The sequence below is a fragment of the Oculina patagonica genome, chromosome 2 (assembly GCF_052425735.1).
Source record: "Oculina patagonica isolate OP01 chromosome 2, crgOcupat, whole genome shotgun sequence".
NCBI lineage: Eukaryota > Metazoa > Cnidaria > Anthozoa > Scleractinia > Oculinidae > Oculina > Oculina patagonica.
In genome coordinates this window covers 11,228,106-11,250,008 of record NC_135759.1, presented here as the reverse complement: position 1 = coordinate 11,250,008, position 21,903 = coordinate 11,228,106, and the positions used below count along the sequence as shown (strand labels likewise).

Below are 21,903 nucleotides of genomic sequence, written 5' to 3'. Positions count from 1 at the left end.
TCGCCTTGTTACTATTATAAGGACACAGGGTATCCTACCGGCCTCGTTTGTTAAAAGGGTTTATTAGCCTGCGTGGCCGGCGTTCAAAGGGGAAGGAGAAGGGGAGAGGCTAAGGGTTTATAGGCACTACTCATCGGATAATTCGCTTTCCAGTGCTGGCATAAGTGTTGGCAAAGAAAGTAACGTCGTTATAGTGATTAAATTGTGCCTGTGCTGCAGAATATGTATCAAGTGTCTATAAACAAACACACAAACAAACAAACAGGGCTTTCGTGTACGGAGAATGTTGTTTTAATGTACCAGTCGCCATTTATTTGGAACGGTGGATTGCGCTTGGATTTTGTTAATTTCGGGAGCTAGATAATACCCCAGGATATAATGCTGTGAAATTTACTTTCCGGTCTAGAAACCCTCGTAGTGTGCATACGATCGATAACAGCTACACCTAGGAGCTCTTAAATGGAAATTAGCCAATTTGTTATCCACCGTACGAGCCCCTGGTATAATCCTTAACAATACCACAAGCTGACGTGTTTAGTACCGGACGAGTTGACTTAAACCTGATAAAGGCGTCCGGCCACAGCATTACGTTCAGTGCGTACGCAATTCATCATCTACCAAGCCGTTTTCAACAAAATCAAGTTCAATAAAGGTGTTATGCTAATAAGCTTATCGACGAAGTTATGTCAGGCTGTACGAAAAAACCCACGCCTGTCTATCATGGTACACGGACCTCGTTCCGGTTGGTCCGTTTGCCATGACCTCGAGCCAGTTTCTTCTGCAGGAAGAGACGGTTTTGCAATTGCTTCACCTGATCTTCGCGCTTCACTACGAAAGTCTTGCAACTCCAAGAAAACGATTGCTAGTGTTAGTTCTGTAAGTTATGAACGTCACAGTCGCATGCATGTAAATAAAAGTTAAAGCATCCATTGCAGTATTTTGAGAACTTTTTAAGAAACTCTCTCACAATACTGAAAACCAATACTGGACAGTAGACTCGCGGGGTGTTTGTGTTGATTTGAGCTGTTCAGCTCGCAAATGTTCTGTCCATTTGATGCCAGGTCGTGGTTGTGTTTATAGTTGTAAGATTGACAACCTGAGCCATAAATCAAACAGTCGATTGCACAAGCCAGTTCATTCTTTACCCATCGGATGGCCAACCGATGACCGATTAGTTGACGATTATGTCTCCTAACTCGACAATGGAATTCGGCGTTTCTAAACATGCCACCTGAAGAAAAAAAGAAAGAGAAAATTTCTTCCATTTCAGTGAACTACTCATTGCAAAGGATCTGTAGGGTGGACTTCTGAAATATGGTATATTCTGTACATGAACTAGAGGATAATACATGGTTGCGCGGAGATATGAAATTTATCTTCGAGTGTTCAAATCGATAGCTCACGAGTGAGCGCATATTCTCTTTATTATATAAACCTTCTAATTACTATGTTTTTGACGATTTTCCGAAGATTTCCGACAATTTCAAAATGTTTTCCTGAAGGTCTTACGAATGCTTCCGAAAATTTTTGAAGATTTCCGAAGATTTCCGAGGATGTTGTTTCGACTTAATATCGATATACTTTGGCTTATCAAGCATTGAAACATGGCAAACTCTGCGAGGTGATTAGTCAAAAATGATATCACACAGGTGTGGATATCATTTTTATCCACCCATGTGTGATACCATTTTTCTCGATTTGCTACCACTCGCTATACCACTGCAGTTTATATAATAAAGTGACATCTCACATGGCCCAACTGGAAAAGATAATTAAAATAGTCTCGATAAGGTCAACCAGTTTACAGCAATTATCATAACAGCATGAAGACTGCATACGAGCCCAGTGGCCCATCATCAGGCCGGAGGTCATCCCGATTTCCGTAGCATTAACTGACTGAGGGTATTTCTACTCTCCCCTGGATGGGATGCTAGTCCATCGCAGGGCTATCCCTAACAGTAAATTTGCCGGTACCCATTTATACACCTGGGTGGGACTGAGGCACTGTGAGAGTTAAGTGTCTTTCCCAAGAACCCAAGCGCAGTGCCCAATGAATTGTACGCCTGCGCCGCAGACGAAACTAAACCCTTGCTAGTCGGAGTTAGATAACGTCTGCGACGCCGGCTAACTATAAAAGTACAAGCAAGAAGAAATGTCCAATCGATTGCGCGGATTCTTGTAGGGTCGCAATTGTTTTTCATTTGTTCATTTGCTGTGAATCCAAAATCCTAAAAAAATTAATTTATTTTGTTTGTGGGGCTCTTACTAACGTTACGGTCAGCTAACGAAGCTAACCTGCCACTGGTAACAAGTTTCAAAATTTTCCAATTGTTTTACTTTCAAAAAAAGGAAAGAAACATAGATTTTCGTCGGAGCTACTCCACGATATGTTCATTTTTCCGTTAAAAAAGTGAACGGACACCAAAGGGACAGAGCAAAGTGTCCGTATTAGAGAGGTCAACACTAGACATGGTCCATATTAGTATTTACCGAGGTTTTTTCGAAAGAAAATATGTGAGAATTTTGTGGGGACATCGGAAAGTGTCCGTACTAAAGAGGTGTCCGTTTGGAGAGGTTCGACTTTAAAGTGGTACTATGATCAAAATTACCTTCCCTTTTCTCTTCGGTTTCTGCTTGCCCTTCGCGCTGCCCGCCCTTCAATCGGGACAAGATCTGAACTAGGGGGCGGCCCCGCACGGCGCCCGCCGGCCCTCCCCCCCCCTTCCCCCTCGCTGTGCCTCCCCCGTGCTCGCTGTGGGAAGGGGGCGTCGCCACGGGGGGGGGGTCCTGCGGCCTCTCCCCGACAATGCTGGCAAGGGTCGCTGATTGTGGGGGCATCTGTTTGTAGCCCTCGTTGAAAAAAGGCTTGCTTTACTTATTCTCTCTTCTGTCTTCGCCCCGGGCTTCCTCGGCTTCGTACGGACTGGGAGGCGCCCCTCTCGGAATGAGTTTTGCATAAAAATCCCTTTACGACGTCAACGGCTTAATCTCATTAAACGAACCGCAATCGTCTTCTGGCTCTCTTGGCGCCGGCAAACTAGACGAAAATTTGTCGAGAAAATCTTTTACCTGTTAATTCTATTTCTCTCGAACATAGCTCGGCGACGTGCGCATACGTGACCAACTCACGTAAATCCGCTTTTCAGTCAGTCGCTGGCCTTAGACGTCCGAGTTGGCGGACGGGTTCCATTTCGGCGCTTTTGAAGACTTATATTGCTCGCAAGTTCTAATTCTCGCGCTAGTTAAATATAGACTTAGTGAAAAATTGAAGAAAAAGACGAAAAGAAAAACAAAAATTTTGGTATAGTAGCACTTTAAATGAACCGACCTCGAGAAAAACAATGATCATATAATAAGCTTTTGCTTGGAAGGAATCCTTAAAAAACATATAATAAACCAGACTTTAAAATTGTGATTACATAAATGCTCATCCTTAGCACCTACCCCTATATTTCTTGCAGATGAAACCACATTTTTTGCTGCAGCTAGTTAAATACCACAATCCATCAACATCTCGGTATGCGCACAAGTCAGTTGTGTTTTCCTGATCGTAAGTCATGTTGAGCTTTTGGAAACTCCACAAGTTTCCATCTATCCAAGACGGTATTGAGCTGGCATCTTTGGTTTGCAAGCCAATATGCAAACAGGTCGATTCTTGTTTCTTATGAAGCACCTCTTCTAGAACGTCATATTCCTCTTGGCTTCCAATACTGACAAGATTTGCCAGTTTTTCATCACAATACTTTTTGGACTCATGCCATGTCTGTTTCCAGCTAGACTGGATGTGATAACAGAATTGTAGACTGGCTATCCAACCACTGGAGCATCCTTTGTTTGAGAAAAATAATCCTACAGAAAAAAAAAATTAGTAAAGACGATTACCGAACAGATTTTGTTTGGTCATGTTGTTCTGTCTGATACCCATCATTCCAATACGTGGCGTGTGGGGATAAGGCAGAAACTTCCTCAGAAGTAGAGAAAGAATGTCAGTGCAACAATGGTTACTTTTTACTTCCTAAACGTGGGACATTTGGTTTCCTTTGAATTGTAAATCGAGTACTATAGCCTTAAAGTATTACGTGGATTTTTTGCGTTGCTTATGACTTACTAATAGCTTCATTGAAGTGCAAATGGAGTCCAACTGCTAAAGATAGTGACCAGAGGTCTGGCCTTTTTAAACACCGCGACCCTTTAAAGTTCAATTTGGGGTTTAAAGTGCTTGGAAGTAAACGGTGACATGAAGAAACCAAATTAAGTTGTTTTGGTGGAAGAAAAGTAAGAATTTCTTACCTTGAACGTCTTTGGATAACCCAAGAATTGTTTCGTTACTAAGAGCATAGTGCCATAGGATCAGCCTAGCAAGTTCTACGGACGAATATGGTTGGACAGGCGAGTGGTACCGGGTCATGGTGCCTACTTTCATCGACCAATCACAGGCGCAGTTTGTATCAGCGCAAGAAACATTTGAAATACCTTCTCTGCTCACATTATTGAACCTATGAGTCAGAGGCAGAGAGACAGATTAGCGGCATTGTTTTCATTGTATATGTTGCAGATTCACCTACATAGTTTTCTACAAGTCTTCCCAGTAAACAACTACATCCAATATATTTGTGATCTTGAAAATAACAAAAATGAGTTCACAAAGTTGTTATTTCAAACAAATGCGTGACAACTTGAACATGCATCAAATGGTACGCTAGCTTGTCTGTATAGTATGATCGATCTTTTTAAGGAGTCTGTCTTTTAGGATTTTTGGAAACGTGGTACAATCAACGTTCCACTCGATGCACATTCACTGCTCTGTTTGTCTGAATTAGTATTGCTGTCTTACTTAGGTGTCACGGTCTACAGAAAGATCTAGAGCATAACAATATTTGGTTTGTGCTATAAAAGCCTAACCTCACTGCTCTACTAGGAGATATAGTAGAGATATAGTGCTGGCAAATTTGAATCATTTCCGCACTCGCAGGAGAAATATAATTATCTTAAGTCAAATTACAAGCAAGGTCCAAGGTCCCAAAAATATTTAGCAAGCAAGCCTGTAGCCAAAAAATTGCATTCACTACACTCACAAATTGTACTGGAAGGGGAAAGGGTGTTGAAGAGGACTGTACTATCTCAATATTGTCTAGACATGACAAATGCATTCTTGGATTTACAATTTTGTTTTAAAAATTGATTGGCATACACCTAATTGCAATAACGTTGTCATAGAAAAAGGCAAATAGAAATTAATAAGCGTAGTTTCACAACTGATAGCATTTACAGAAAACTCACGAGTTTTTATCTGCACACTTTGACTTCACCTTTTATGCTGTAACAAGATAAATTTATTTTATGTATTTGGAGGCATTTTAGCCCATTTGTGCGAATAAATTTCATGCATGCTCTTAATTAATTCCTTTTTTTCTTTTTTTATGACAACCTTATTGTAAGGTGTATATGCTTTTTTATTTCAATCAGAAAATTCCTCTAAGCAACAGAGCGGACATATCTTTCCCAGTCAGCAAGGAAACCCCTGCGAAATACATTTTTCAGAGTACTTGTACTGGGTACCCTTAAAACGAAAAGGAGTATTGCTTCCCACCTGATTTGATCGGCTAGATTTTTAACAGGGGGAGTTTGAAATCTAGCCAATCAGTTATCAATCGTTTTAATCTTTCTTACCATAAGGGAATTTTAAAATGGTTGATTTGATCGGCTAGATTTATATTCTCTTTATTAAAAACCTAGCCAATCAAATCATGCGTCCCCAGGAGCACCATGTTCTTCGAGCCCCAGGCTCTGCAGGCTAAGAGAGACTGGCGGCTCTGGGGACAAGACTGTTAAGCCACCGCGCTTCCCAAGACTGTAATATTTAATAACATTTAAGAAGAAAAGATATTCTTGTACCTTGTACCATTAATAAAGAGATGAAATTCACCAGTGGCGTTCCATGTTAGCGCCAGGTGATGCCACATTCCATGACGAATACTTGCATTCACACTTTGTAAACTCCAAGTGTTTCCTAATTCCATACTTCTAATGGTAGCATTTATTTCATTGTCAGATGTGCGAGCAAGAATAAGCCCGCAATCACCACTTCCAAATTCAATTAAACCTTGTGTCGTGTTAGCTTCACGAAAAGATACCCAAAATGCAACGGTAATACCACTTTGATTGCAGTATTTCACGTCCACATAACAAGAGTTATATCTCGATCCTAGATCTACCCATGAATCTTGACCGTAGAGATCAAAGGCGACTTGAGGAGGGGACCACGTGATCTCAGCATTTCCTGTTAAAAAAATTATATCCAATAAGCTTTTAAAAAAGCTACGTCACGAACAGAGCATCTTAACAAATACACCAAATTTTTCCTTGGTCTATTAGACCATGGAAGTATAGACCGTAGAAAAGAGGTCAAAAAGTGTTCAAAAACGTCATTTCTATGAGCTACAAGAGATTAGAGAAAGGCCAATTTTTACAACAACACAGGAAATGTACCAGCCAATTAGTTTGAAAATCGTTTAAAACTCACGCGCGCTTTTGACAGTTCGTGGCAGATGGCATTTTTTTTTTTTCTTATTAATGTGTAGGAAAATTCATCCCTACTGACTTTTCACTACTCGCTTTTTTTGGACAAGTCGCGACCATTTGTCAAGTTTTCTGAACTTTGCCTTACGTCGGGTTGCAGATAACGTCATTTTCATAGTCTATACTCTCATCGACCATAACTTGAACTTTTGAAACTATTAGGACATCAGAAAAATGACCTAAAAATAATATGACATACTCCTAAAGGAATAATTGTTAAGAAGGATAACAAAAGATATGTTATAAAGAGCGTTCAAGAAACATGAGGAAAATTGATCAGGAGACATTAAACATGACTGGTCTCAAAAAGTCAGTATCTTGTTTATTACCTTTAATATTCCCATGCCACCTTTCGTGGTAAGGCCGATATGATATATCATACACTCGTCCGTATGCTATCTCATTTAAAGGCCAGTAATGATCAGCTCCAGAACGCCATGCATGCGTAGCTGTCGCCAACAGCAGTACCTGGATAAAGGAACTTACACTTTGAATCACATTAAAAATGGTTTGTTTTGTAATGGATTTTGGCTTTTGTAACAGTCGAACCTGATTTATTGTTATCTAAAGAAACTCTCATGGTAACATGGTAAAGACAGTGTGTTTTTGTTGTGTACCGTGATTCTGTAAATGCGCAAAACACGTCTGCTGTAAGGCCTTGATGCAAGCTGCGTGTTTATAGTTGTCAGTCAAATAGTTTACACTTGTATAGAAACCTACCTTACTTATTACACTTTTGTTGATACTATATATTCCTTCTTGATGTGAATTGGTCATATTTGTTCATTGAACAAACATTTTTCAGGCGTTAATTGAAGCTTAAGGAAACAGTTTTGCAGAATCAATCAGTCAATCAATTTCCCTGAAATCGACGGCAACGCATTGAGGTATTGTAAGTAAGTGTTTCCGATGGTAAAATACAAGCTAAAACGGCTGAACTTAATTATCACTGCAACTGAGGAAGAGAAAATAAAAAATGTGTTTGATTCTGCGTGAAGCTGTTTTTTATCCACGTAAAACAGTGTAGTACGCTTTGTTGCGTGTGACTTAAAGAGTAACTATACGTCTTGACTGATGTGACGAGACGTCCGGCTGATATCAATAATTTTACATGACTTAAGGGATTATTTAATATCCGATATTGGCTTTTGATAATTAAATAATTCATTTTATGCTTGGAGTTACCGAAAACATTAATTTATTTCCTGCTGTGGGAGGAAAGTTTGTTTCTCTGAAGGAAGCAAAGAATCGATATCTGCAGAACACTAACCTGCAAAATACCGAGTTTCCACGACGACTTGTCCATTAATAGATAGTGTGTGAGTCGATAGTACCCAGATGCACCCTTGAAAAACAACAAAAACATATATTTGGTAAGTAATGCATTCATTTCTGTAAAATTTAGCAATACATTACTCAGTGCCTAATGCTAGTAAACCTTAACCTTTTGGAGTATATAATTCATTGTGCCCAAGCCAGCGGGAATTAAAAACTCGAACTTGTAGGAAAAATATACTTTTCTTAATTTCTTTGTAATTCCAACATTCGGATCTGTCCTATAACCTGAGGCCTGCAGATTGTACTAGTCTTGCGGGAAGTTCTTTCCGTTTTTCTGTCGGCAATCCATACACGTCAAAATAAAACAGAAAGAGACAAACTGACAATTTAAAAATCTCTTAAGTCAGACCGCCATTGACGCCAAATACGAAAGTGACAAAACAAGCGTGTAAAGTGACGTCAGATTAATTAAAGAGACAATGCCGCTTTTAATACATTTGTTGGCAAGTGCAATGACTTGTAAACAGAAGGTTTGTAAATTTGCCTAATACACATATGGACACTTACTTAGGAGGAAATGTTTTTCTTCTTCTTAAAATTCTTTAAAAGAGGAAGCTGATTTGGTCAACTAACAATTGTTTCAGTATATTTCTTGCCAACCAAAAATATATTTTTGATTTTCGAGAAAAGTAGCCTATACCAAACCACTCAGATTGTGGAGAAAACATTCTATAAATAGCTGAAGAAACCTGAGGAAAAAAACTAGAAGAATCTGTAAGCAAGAAGTCGTTGTCTAATCGCCGCATTTCTTTCTCTAATTTCCCGCATTACTTCAGCACTTGTTATTCTTTAAATTCTTTATTATTCATTGAATAATGGTACGATAAACCTGATTTTTGTAATGTCATAACAAAATTAACATTTAATTTTTTCTTCCTTTCCGAATTAAAGATGAAATATAGATATGTTAAAAAAGACAATCAACTTGGCGACGTTCAAAAAGGTTTTAACACAGTTTGACACGTCGTTGAAATTATTCGTAATCATTTTTAACCGCAGCAGTATATTGACAGCGATCAATGATTTGAGAAGTTGTGTACATGTATTGGGTGATATCTCATCAATTTGCCTGTTAATCTTAAAACTGTATCTAATTTTAAAACCAAAAAATAAGATTGAAACGCTGCCTTGTCACGGGCATTGCTTAATTACTTTCTTCTGTTCAATTCATTTGATGTAATAAAAATGGTGTTCGACTGAATGTTTGTTTCCTAACATTTCAAAGTACGTTTAAAACTATTTGTTCTATCTGATTGTTAACACGTACCTAAAACTGAGTACTTCAAAAAGTTGTTGGTCTTCTTGACAAAAAATAATCTTGTTCGGCTTTGACCAGCAATATCGTTTAAAAGGCGGACACAAATACAGAGGTAGATATTTGCGTAATCATATTACAATTTTGTTTTTACAGCATCATTTAAAGGAAATGCAGCGGCCCACATAACAAAAACAATCCTGGCAGGGCTCCTTACAGATGTGCCATTACAAAAGATACATAGGTTTGTGTTCTTTGCGGGAGATAACTGATTACTTTCCTGTTCAATACTTACTGGTTTAATTAACAACTGAATTAATAACTTTTACTGCATGGAGCATTTTGCTACAGGAAAAGAAGACATGCAAATATTCTAAAAGCGATAAATTGAAATAGATGTTTTCGTTTTCCGTTGTTTTTGATGAAACAATCTACATGCAACTTCAGCGGTTTAATAAAATCGTGTATTCTAGAGGACAATTTACTGCTTCTCCTGAAAATATTTTTTCTCCTTACCACACGAGTGAATTCTTTATGTGAGAGATCTTATAAAGATATAGTGGACATAACATGCTAATTAAAATTGTATTCAATATCCAATGGAAAGGGAACAAATTAAACAGAGCCCAAAACACTGTTGTCCATTCTCTAATAAAATCAAACAACCGGTTTCTATGAATGTGCTGTATTCAAACGTAATGATCTTCCCTCTATTAAGGAAAAATAGTGAATAAAAGCGCGCCAAAAATTATTATAATAATACAGTATTATAATAATATTAAAAAAATATTTCCATGCATTGATATCCCGATGTCACACGAAAACAGAACTGGCTTTGTTTATTTCCTAAAATCCAGCTGATCGTTTTAAGGTGGCTCTCAAACCGCTCCCAGGATTTTTTTAAACTTTGCAAAAAGTTGGGGGTCACCGAGCTCGTCTTTGACTTATAAGCACTAGAATGTTGCTATGGTAACTAGTAATGTCAAGAAAATAACCCCAACTTGTTAATCAACGATTGGACAATTATTTGATACCATTATTGAAGAAGAAACTGATAAAGATTTGTAGTACTGACCCATCAAAGTATAAGAGCTGGAAATTGCCGGAAACCGTTGTCAACCACCTTAACCATACATTAGAGTGGTAAAGTGTGACGTCACGGTTCCATGGTAACTAATTTTGTGGTTCTAAACATTGTAAGAGCGAACCATAACAAAGAGAACTCGAACCGGTCTTAGTCGCGCTCAGTGCTACTATTTACCTCAAAACATTCGTCTATAATTTGAAAACGTTACCTTCTTTGATTTGACAACTTGACGAAGAACTGGATTGTATTTAAACGTTGTTTTTCGGTGACGTTCGTCGCCCGATATCATCAACTATGGTGCAGTGTTTTGTCCCCGACTGCAATCATCAGTCGGAAAGCCATACCTGTCAGTTTTTTCGTTTTCCCAAGGATGAGAAACAATATAAACGCTGGAAGGACCGCATCAGGTACGTTTAACACGGCATCTTGTAGGCGATTTTGTTTAAATTAGATGCATCAACAGAAATTACGCGTGTGATTGTTGCCATATAGCATTCCATTAATCACCGAACTTGCCTTTCAATCCTAATTCCAACTCAAGAGTACGTAGTTGTCATTTCCGCGATGGAGACAAGAATCGTGGACCAGAATTGTTTGCCTGGAACGTAAACAAGATATTTGCATCGACTTCTCCAAGAAAGAAAAGAAAGCGCACAGTGACGAGTACTAGTAAAACAGAATCAGAACTCCAACTTGAAGAGTCAACGGACTCGAGAACTGACGAAGAAAAAGTTGCTTCTGCCAGCCAGACAATTCTAGAAGCCGAATTAGACTGTTTAAAGAAGGAACTAAGAGAACTTAAGGAGCAACAAGTCTACCAAAGAACAAGATATTCTGTTGCCGCCATGGATAGTGAAGTCTTAAGAATGGAAACTGGACTCCCAACTAAGGACGTCTTCCAAATTGTTGTCAATTACATTTCTAGATTTAAAGACAATATTAACTATTATTATGGTTGGAGAGTCGATTCTATAAAGTTGGAAGATCAGGTATTTATCACACTTATGAAATTAAGACAGAACTATACCAACCTTCACTTGGCACAATTATGCACCTATCAATGTAAATCCCGCGGGGGGGGGAGTGCGGGCCAGGGGTGGGGATTTGACAAAAAAGTAAAAATTGCAGTCAAATTCCCGAGGGTGGGAAAAATATTTTTGTTCAAATGTACCTAAGAAGACCCACCCAGGGGCAGAATTCTAAAACAAACTAACAAGTACTTTCTACATACCTTTACTGATTTTCTGTCAATCCAACCGTTTCGGTATTCATATTGAAAACAATAAAAGGTCACGGACGTCTTAGATTTCCCTTAGGATTCCTACTCCAAATGTACTTGAAAGTAAAATATTCTTAAAATCGCTATTTTATGACTAAATGGCGTTAAAAGTGGCAGATAAATGCCGATGAAAAACTCAGAATCGTACCTTGCAATGAAGCATATGATTTCCAAAGCCACGAGAAGGAAGAACTTGGTAATTGCGTCTGAAGATTGGATCCAGGCGCTTCCCGGTCAAAGTCAAATGTCCCAACCCCCGGGACGCGACTCGCAGTCAAATGCCCGACAGAGGGGATCGTTCTTGTTGTCAAATCCTGTGCCTTTGCCCGCACTCCCCCCCCGCGGGATTTACATTGATAGGTGCATTATTTGGTTGTTGTGTTACAACTGTAACAAACATTGTTTTGACTTTTGTTCATGTTTTGCACAGTTTGTTTTTTGAGGATTTAATGAGCAGTATACCTTCCAGGGACAAGAATAAGTCTTGTGCTCCGTCTTCATTTTCTTTATTTGGTAACTGTAGGGTTGTCATTGATTGCACAGATGTTGAAATTGCCACACCAGGGTTAATGAGCCTTCAGAATGCCACCTATTCCACATACAGGGGCATGAATTCTTTTAAGGCCATAGTGGGTGTAGCTCCTAATGGAGTGATAACTTATGTAAGTAAATTGTTCCCAAGGTCAGTGTCAGACAAATTAATTGTAGAACATTCTGGAATTTTAAAGCAGTTTGTAACTGGGGGTTTAGTTATAGCAGACAAGGGTTTTCTAATTTAAGATATTGTACCAGATGGTGTAGCAGTGAACATTCCACCATTCCTGAATAATGGGAAATTTACCTCAAGTGAAGTAAAAGCTACCAAGTCTATTGCCAAATGCAGAATCCATGTAGAAAGAGCAAATGCCAGGATCAAAGACTTTAAAATTCTTACTTTTATTCCATCCTGGCTATAAGGGGTCATGCAGACAAACTGTTTCAGGTTATTACTTCATTGGTGAACTTACAATTTCCACTGATAAAAGAGGGTTGTGAGGGTACAGAATTCGATTAGATATCTACCTGTAAGTGTATGGGGGCTGTTTAAATTTTATAAAGTTGTGGGGGGATTGCCATGGTTTCATTGAATGAAATGAGTGATTTACTATTTGTTGGAAAAAATTATCTGGGAATTTAGTGTCACATAAATATTTATACAGCTTTCCTCTCTCAGTGGAGATACAAATAAAACTGCCACATATGTGCATGTTTACTAACAAGTAAGGAAAGATTTGTTTGTTTGTTTTTTTTTTGTTTCCAGGGAATCTTACCTCATTTTTCTAGTGTGGGAGTATCTCTTCCTTAAGGCCTTTGATATTATTTTAGCATGTATGAAAACTTTGATGTAAAGTTGTATATCGAGTATAATAAATGTCATTTTAAACCTCAGAGCAAAAGCCTCAGTCTTTAACTCGTACAGATTATTTACTGATTATGCCATTACTTGTATCTCTGTCGTTCTTTAGAAATTTTGAACATATAAGCTATAAAGAATATCTGTTACTCAGACATTAAAATAGGGAAATTATTGTAGAAATATTTTTTATTTTACAAATTGAAATGGAACATATGAAGAAAACGTGAACAGGTAATGCAATCAAACTTCTAATAATTTAAGATCCACTGGATAATTTTCATGATCTTATCCAGACAAATTAGAATCATTACAGCTCACCCTCAATTATCTTGGGGAAAATATGAGCAAAGTAAAATCGTTTTAAAATGTTTAGATTCTCTCCCCATGAATTGTCTTTAGTAATCTTAATTACTACAGTATCTTTAGTGGTCCATACTACAAAGTAACACAGATCTCTCTTAGAGAAATACATCTCTCCCTGTGCTTGATGCCAGTAGGCATGGTCTTTTTTGAGGACAATATTTCCATCTTCATCTTTCTTCAGGTAGAAATTTGGCGAATTAATGGCCTCTTCGATGGTCATGTTTCTTTGAGTGTAGGGGCATTTTGATTCAAGCACTGCATTAGCTTCAACTAAGCCATCTGGTGAAGCTCCAAGAATCCCAGATACATCCAGCCAGATTCCCGTCTCCTTCACTTTTAGTCCTGTTTTTTTTCTCGAATTCTTTGATAGCTTCTGCTTCGTTGTTGACTCCCCACTGTATGGCTTTCACTCCACTAAGATCGTACTCCCCAAGCAGTTTTTTTTAATAACGAAGGAGTTACTCTTTTTGCGGCAAGAACAGCCCCAAAATTACTTGCAGTAAGCCTTCCTTTTCGGGCAAGGTGCCACGCTGGGTTGCTCCTCTGTCCAATCGTAATGTAACTCACGCTAAGAATTTGCTCATTAGAAAGTTTGACATTGTTCATAAAATAAGTTAGCTGATCGTCTCCAAGTTGTAAAAGAAATTGTTCAGATAAAATGATGTCTTCTACTGTTCTAACTGGTAAGGTAACAGGAGGTTTTTCCGGACTCATTAACCAACACAATCCGGTAAACTTCCCATAGTCACGAAGCTCTTTGTATAAAGAGGCTCGATCTTCCGCAATTGGATTTCGTGATAAGGCAGCGTATTTCTTCGAAGGAGGAAACATTTCGTTTACAGCCTCTGTCCTCTGTACAGTATTTCTTTTCCTCCAGCTACACTCGACGTCTGTTCGACTTAGATTGTGTATTCCGTAGATAAACAACGCTGCTGCGTGACTGCACTTGCATTCGCCCCGAGGGCATTCGCACTCGGTCGAGCGGATCTTCAATTCTTCGTCTAAAAATACCTAAAAGAACGTAAGGATTGCAATGACTGTGTTACATGGGCATTTAGTATCAACGTGATCAAAAACTGCATCATTAAGAAACTTGAACGAACAAATGCAAAGAATATGGTCAACTCAAACTTATAAAAATATGGCGTCATAGTTCGGCTTGACATACCGTGACCTTGTAGATTGTTTTCTTCATGCTCGCATGAACTTCTCCTTTCAAAACACCAGGAAGATACGCAAAGCTCTCTACATGACTGGATCTGAAATGGTTTTCACCTCTATCTATAGATTTCTGCTCTCCAGCGAAAAAAGAAACAAGGCAAGCTATCGAAAGTAACGCCATCTTACACTGTAATCGAACCGAGGAAGGTTTGTTTAGAACCAAGAAATTGGTTACCATGGAACCGTGACGTCAGCACTTTACCACTCTAGACTTTCCATTTTTAGAATAGTCCAGTAATAGTAGTTTGTTGTCATTTTGAAATAAAAGAAAAAACTTTAACAACTGGTTACGAATGAGAAAGAAAGATAAATGTCCCCCGCCTTTCCTAACGTGTGGTCAGATCGGTGTACAAGTACGAAATCGAGTACGAATTTCAAATTTCAATCAGAGAAGAGTTCCCAGAGTTTTCACTGCTCCCTGGTGCTAACAGTTGAAAAGGAAACTATCGGTACGACATTGGTGTGAAACTGAAAATGATAATCGAAAGCAGGAGCACTAGAATTGAAAATTGGAGTTCGTACTTATATAAACTGCAGCGGCATAGCGAGTGGTAGCAAATCGATAAAAAATGACAAAAATGGTATGACATATGTGTGGATAAAAATGATATCCATTTTGGACCAATCAGCTCGCAGAGTTTGCCATGTTTCAATGCTCAATAAGGCAATGTTAATATGTATTAAGTCGAAACATTTTCGGACGTCTTCCTCGGCAATCTTCGGCAATCTTCGGAGAAGTTCGAAAAAACTTCGGAAACGTTCTTTGAAAATCTTCGTAAAATCGTCAAAAACCTTGTAATTATTAGTAGCGGGTTTGGAGATATTAAATTTATCTTCTTGTGTTCATATCGATTTGAACACTCAAAGGTAAATTTCATATCGCCGCACGACCATGTATCCCCTATTTAACATTGTACTACTATTTCTGACTGGAATATTCAACATGCAGTTATGATATTTAAGAAAAAATCTTCCAAAAGAAAAATTAAGTTGGTTTTACAGAGTTTTTGTAAATAATTTGTTGTTATTGAGAACTATTGAAATTGAGCTCGCGATCACTGAATATTTTGATCGAAAAGCTATGTCTTGTTATACTTTTGCTTGAAGCTTTAGCGCGTTAATATAAACACTTATTAAAACAGAACGAATCAGTGACATTGGGATTTTACTATTTACCTATCTTTGCTTGGCAGGAATTGCTTCGTATCACAGCAAGGCGTTTGGCTCTAACTTTTAAAACAAAAGGATTGCTTTTGATTATGTTTTACGGCGACATCCAGCTGGTGCCGTAAATAACAAACCTGCCGAGTTGACTGCTGAGCTTCGCATCAGTCTGGCAAAGCTGTGGGTTCGAACGCTGTAGAAATTACAATATCAAACTCTGCATCTTTTGTTATTGTTCCAGAAAGTAATCATCCAAATTTATAGATAAACGTACATAGACTGCACTCTAACACAAAAAGCACATTGTATTAGAATAACGTATTCCGGGGCGTGTTTATATAACTAGAAAAGCCTTCAAGTATGAAAAGAGTTTTTTTTGTAAATGTTGGATATTCTTGCAATCATTTATTATTAATAAGTCGACAATTTGGCTAGGTACAATATCGTTAATTGATTGTTTTGCAAATTTCTTGGTTACATCGTGTTATTGACGATGTCTCACGAAAAAATATCATAACATATCATGACTCACCAAAAGTTATCAAAAGTGTTGAGTTCCAAGCTTCGTTGAAAAAAAAAAATACTGTAAGTTATTATTCACCGTTTTGTTAATCTTACAAATCATTGTGAAGCGTATGTGTAAGATGTGTTTATTGTTTTTGTTTCTTTGAAAATGCTAGCATCACTTCCAGATTCCTTTTCTATATGTCATTTCACAGTTCGGTTCATTTAATCTTGTTATATAGGTCTGGACCTAGAATGAATCATTCGCCATATTTTCTGGTGACTTTTTTTTTGATGCTGGCTCCGCACTGCAGTGGGTTTTCGATAACAGGCGAGCGACACGAAAGGTGAGTGAATAAACACGCACGCTCCCGAATAATCCTTCAATTAAGTTACAAGGCAGTAATTATGGCGACAATTCCATCTACACAGTCCTATAAGTAGAACGGAAATTTCCTCATATGAATCGTATCGGAAAATAACTTAACTGGTAGCATGTGTGAAATTCGCACGATTTACATGTACCCCATTAAATAACACTTCAGTCACTGCTGACTTTTTGTTTGCACTCCAGTTCAAGAATGACTGCTTGACGGAATATGTTGGTTCGCATGGCTTTCAAGGCTCTATTTCTCAGTAATAGCCAAGCCTGCCAGAGAACATCTATGCTTATAAAATTTTACAACAAACCTTATAAGTGTTTGCGAAATATAATAAAATAATCAATAAATAAAAAGAATACGCTTGCAAATTACAACGTAACGGAAAAATCGTAAAATATCGCATATAATATTAATTTAAAACAGGATTTTCGGTGTTAAGATGCAGTTTTACATGATTGAATATGTTGGAGGCGTAGAAATAGGAAATATATTGATCACAGGTTACCAAAGACATTGACATTTCTGGAAGAGAAATATTGGAATAGCAAAAATAACTAAAGGCATAAAATATATAAGTATACGTGGGAAATCGTAAGTACTTTCAATTGCATTGAGTTGATGCTGTCACATCTCCGTAAAGTTTAATGCCTAACGGCGACGAGTCTTTTTGTTGTAGTTATAATGCTTATCACATAGGAAAGCCGTAGCTTTTGTTTTGTTCCTGCCACAGATAATGTTAAATTATCATGGCACCGAGAACAGGTTATTTCTCGAATACCTGTACCCTAACATATGCTACGAAAACGAAATAAGGTCCTGCTCCCATTAAAATAATAGTATAACTTATAATTTAAAGCTGAAATTCTTGAAATAAGCACATTTTTGACTAGGACTTTAATGGGGCAGACTAAACAGAACGCCTAAAAACAAGTTGTGTTGGCAGTATTTTTAAAGGTAGTTTAATCTGGTCGTTGAAACCATAATGTAGCATACATTCGAACGGATATCGTGTCACTACGAACTTTAGAAGCATATCAATAGCCAGGTGATATACTAGCATTTATCTGATATTCAGTTATCTCCTGGTTGGTGGTATACTAGTTTCAAACCACCTGGTTGCACTCAGTGGGGTGTAAAGTCATGATTCATTAGCATTACCGTAACAAAATAAACGATATTCATTTGCAGAAGACATTAACCGCCATCACCTACAGCTCAACGTTGACAGTTTTTTCAAATGTCAAGTTTTAATAGAAACTAATTGAAATTTCTTGGAGCCAAAGAAGTTCTGTGGGTAGAACTACGTCCAGTATTTTGTTAGATCAGAAACCGACACGCGTAGTCCCATGCGGGCCGCGCTTGTTCGTATCTGTTACGAGTTGTTGTTTTTTATGTTCTAAGAAATTGGCCAACTTAAAATTTGACATGTATTTCTGCCGCTTTTCAACTTTATTGAACTTTTAGCAAAAAGTCTGGAACTTTTCGCCCAGAAAACCACTCGGGACCGTATCGATGCAATTCATCAGTGATAGGGTAGGAAACTCCGTATACTTCGATTTGCATTGAGAGTAAACACTTTTTCTGTCCAACAGATCATCCTCTTAAACTCTTCATATCGCTAAATTTAGAAAATAAGAGCTGGGCTAATATTTGCTCAATGTCCCTTTCAGGGTCTTTTAGGTGGGCTTATTTTCGAGGAGGGATATACACATGGGTTTTTTTCGGATGGAAATTTTCGTTTCAAATCTCTTCGGGTTTCTATTTGGACCGCGGGATACAGTAACTGAAATGTTTTGGTGCGAACATCAATATCACATAGTAAAATTAATATAACGACAGGAAACCCAAAACACGTTCTACAATCTCTCTGAGCATTCTCTAACAGCGTAAAATTTAAAACAAGTCCTACAATAAGGGGTTACAGTTGGAAAAGTTATACCTTTCTGTAAAAGCCATAACTAAATAAAAGCCCATGGACTTATTATTTAGTCTTTAGTCTGGGAGCAATGGTATTCCCGTGGGAATTTCGTGAAGATTTTTGTCGACTAGCTTAGAAGTGTTAAAGGAGACCTAAGGAACACGATTACTGTTGTCGGCAATCTTGTAACCCGTACAACGGCCTTCAGCAGAGAACTGAAAAACATCGCCTGTTTGGCTTAGCATGAAAACGAGGCTGAATGATGAACTTTACAAAAATGTGGTATTTATTGGTATTTTAGAATAACTATTAGCAGTTTCGATAGTCTGAGATGTCCAAAAGGATATCTAAACTGATATGGATAATCTCGATCATGTGACCATGAAATCGAGGCTGCATTTTCTTGTGGTTCATTGAACCTAGAACGGACCTGGAACCATAGCGCCTCCCGTCCCCTCGCCATAGAGTTTCCTAGTTATGTCAGTAGGAATCAATGAATATCTCGGCGTTGGCAATTTAACGAAATTAAAAGGCTTTGCATGGTCTAGTGACGTTAGTAAAAACCGTCTTTTCTATATATGCAACATGTCTACAGACCCTCCCATTCCCCCTCTCAGATTGTAGCAAGTTTTGTGGGTGAACTTTCTACGAATCGCTACAGTCGTCCATTCCTTTTCCCTCTTTTTCCATCCGTAACCATCTGGCTGTGGCAACCTAAGACTGCATGCTCTGTCGTTGTTAAAAGCAATCATCTGGTATTGGGCACGGAGAATTGCTTCATAAAGTGCACTCTGCGTAGGTGGTAGCCTGTTTGATTGAGCCTGATTCTTTTTGAACATCTACCACATGAGGTCTTTATCATTCGAGATGCTTGTTCTGAGCTAAATGTCTGGCAAACATACTGCTCTATCAGAGCCACTGTCTTCTATTCTGGATACAGCGTCGTTCCAAGACATCCCAAAGCATTAATTACGTCCTTATCTGTGTCTCTGAAGGCTTTTCAGCACGCAGGATTATCAGAAAAAAAAATTCCAGTTATATGAGCTCTACTGAGCACATAGTGCTGCAATTTTAGCACTGCCAAGAGCGCTAGCAAGCCAAGTTCAATGATACTGTGGTTCTGGCCAGTGCCAGTGACTATGAACAGTCTTTGATACCGTCTGACCTATCAAGGTACTGCAGTTCTGCCATAGCGTCAACAGCAGGGACTCGAAGTTGCAGTTAAGGCTCCGCGTCCACATGTACATTTATTATGTCATCTACGTTATTCTGGGTAGCCGTGTTCGTTCTCTGCTGCGATTCACCTCTGTGCTTGTAAAGAATTCTCATTATTATCAATACACGCGGCCAAATTGAAAACCGTCCTATTGAAAACACGCGCTTTGCGGGCCGCAAATGACTCCTAGCGGGCTGTTAATGCATTAACGGCCCTTCAGCTGATTGGTTCTCAGTTCATCATCCGATTAACTTTAACCAATCAGCGTCGCTGACGCGGGAAAACCATTCAGGTGCGTACGCGTACAGCAAGAGTCTCGAACAGTTTTTCGACAAGCGAATTGTGTTCGGTCAGGAAAAATCAAAGTCTATTTGTTGTATTAAGCCAAAAAATCAGATTTAGAAGCAAATTCACAAGGCGAAGAGACAAAGAGAGCAACTCCTTGTTGTCTTGCAAGAAACGAAACATCGTTCACTTGAATTGTGTATCTCCGGTCGAGCTAATTTAGCTAAAGCAGTTGCAGGAATTTTACGCCGAAGTTCAATCGGAAAATGTAAGTTTGTAAAGTATTATTATCCAGAATCAACCTATTGCTCATTATTTTCAGAGACACTGCAGCTAGCTCTTTTATACTACAACTACACAATAAGAGCCTCAGTAGCATCGTGTATAATTTTCATTGCGACGAAGTACTTGTGTTATCTGAATTGAAAATCATGATGCTAACTTCATTAAACTGAATGTGTTACCTATCTGGATGTCATTTGGCCTTGTTTATTGATAATAATGATAATAAAATGACTTTTTTCGGGAATATTGTTTATTTGCGCCCTTGTAGTGTCATTTGTGGCCCTTGCGCTTCGCGCTCGGGCCACAAATGACACTATGCGGGCGCAAATAAACAATATTCCCTTAAAAAGTCATTTTATTCCCTTATTAACGAGCTGTTTGCGGAACAATGGAGCATCATACCTTCGGGTGCAAACATAGACCTCGGTACCACAAAAAACTCAGATTGCCCTATCGCTGCCTTGACAACAAACTTAGGTCTGGCTCTTGCATACTACCATTAGTCTTGAAACTCGACCACTTTATCATTGCAAGATACTTTGAGTACCTTTCCGCTGTCTTTCCAAGAAAGAAGTTTGCGTTTATTTGTTCTGGGACCAGCGGTGCCCTTTCTCTCTCACTTTTATGGCAAAGATCACTCTTCATCACTTCAGGTATGATCATGACCACTTTGGTTACTACAATTGTAAAGTTCTTTACCCTTTCGGGTTAGCAAAGTTCCGATCGATAACTCTGTCTTCGCGTTGTGAAATAAAAGCTACATCAGTGAAGACATCCCAGCCATTTGCTTTGCCTTAGGAAAAACTTTGCTCTAGCACTTAGGTTTAGAGTGATCCCAATAAGTCCTCCTGCAGCCTTCATGCAACGGTTGATATGATCGAGAGTGGAATCCGATCCTATCGCGGGTTCTTGTTCACTTCCCTGTTACCATGGAAAATTTTCTTTAGACCTCAAGGCTTCTTTAAGTAATAACAACGTTTTTTTTTCTACCATTTATTTTCAACCGGTTTTCACTAGTTATGAAACACTAAAAGAGACAAAAGTTTAATAAATGATTGATTTTCCTCTCTGTCCACATTCAGAGCCGAAAGACTCGCACTTCATTCTACATTCAGACATTTTGCAAAATAATGGGCATCTTTGACCTCTTATGGCTCACATCCAATAGGTTTCTGTTGCTGCAGGTTTTGTTAATTTTTAAATTAACATGTCGAGGTTTTAACAGTTTTAAAACAATATACGATAGTAATTAATATCTAAGAATCTTAATGTGATATTGAAAATAAATTGTAGTACCGTGTAATCAGTTGTTTGAAAGCTTAGCCAGTCAGGGGAGCTTTTTTAAAAAAAGAGCCATGGATCCTCAGCAGAACCAAGTTATGGATCAAGCCTCGATTTTATATTTTAACCCTACCGTAATGATTCGATTTAGCGCCCGGGGCGCTTATTTACTTTTGGCACCTTAAGGGAGGGCGCTTATTCGAGACAGGGCGCTTATTCGGGACAGGGCGCTTATTTATTTAATTTTTTGCGAAACAACCAAATGTTCAAAACAATACTTTTATAAATATTAAAATAACTAACAATAACATAAACTGTTACAGTAGCAAATTGTTGAAAGTTCAGTTAC

At 38.3% G+C, this 21,903-nt stretch overlaps 2 protein-coding genes and 2 pseudogenes across 4 annotated transcripts in view; 2 read left to right on the top strand and 2 right to left on the bottom strand.

Moving 5' to 3' along the window:
• Nucleotides 1-112: 112 nt before the first annotated feature.
• LOC144639072 (uncharacterized) lies at nucleotides 113-9,264 on the bottom strand. 3 transcript variants are annotated; one of them, XR_013568060.1, is made up of 7 exons: nucleotides 7,850-8,185; nucleotides 6,909-7,047; nucleotides 5,896-6,280; nucleotides 4,291-4,496; nucleotides 3,445-3,849; nucleotides 793-1,231; nucleotides 113-762 (listed from the first exon to the last, which is right to left on the bottom strand). XR_013568060.1 is itself a non-coding variant. In XM_078498342.1 (7 exons), exons 2-7 carry the CDS (start codon nucleotides 7,883-7,885, stop codon nucleotides 951-953), a joined length of 1,452 nt encoding a protein of 483 aa, XP_078354468.1. In that variant the 5' UTR covers nucleotides 7,886-7,924; nucleotides 9,185-9,264; the 3' UTR covers nucleotides 113-950. The 3 variants fall into 3 exon arrangements, 2 of the variants coding, with proteins under 2 accessions (XP_078354468.1, XP_078354459.1); XM_078498342.1 differs by adding an exon at nucleotides 9,185-9,264 and having other exon boundaries at nucleotides 113-1,231; nucleotides 7,850-7,924; XM_078498333.1 differs by having other exon boundaries at nucleotides 113-1,231.
• Nucleotides 9,265-10,551: 1,287 nt separating this feature from the next.
• On the top strand, nucleotides 10,552-12,592 carry LOC144641789 (uncharacterized; annotated as a pseudogene).
• Nucleotides 12,593-13,232: 640 nt separating this feature from the next.
• On the bottom strand, nucleotides 13,233-14,639 carry LOC144641788 (uncharacterized; annotated as a pseudogene).
• Nucleotides 14,640-16,148: 1,509 nt separating this feature from the next.
• The window catches only part of LOC144639114 (gamma-aminobutyric acid receptor subunit beta-2-like), a 16,359-nt gene continuing 10,604 nt past the window's right edge, over nucleotides 16,149-21,903 (top strand). Inside the window, exons 1-2 of the mRNA XM_078498367.1 lie at nucleotides 16,149-16,321; nucleotides 16,429-16,533. Of these exons, the coding sequence (XP_078354493.1) occupies nucleotides 16,442-16,533 (92 nt within the window). The 5' untranslated portion in view covers nucleotides 16,149-16,321; nucleotides 16,429-16,441. The remainder of the gene's footprint in view (nucleotides 16,322-16,428; nucleotides 16,534-21,903) is intronic.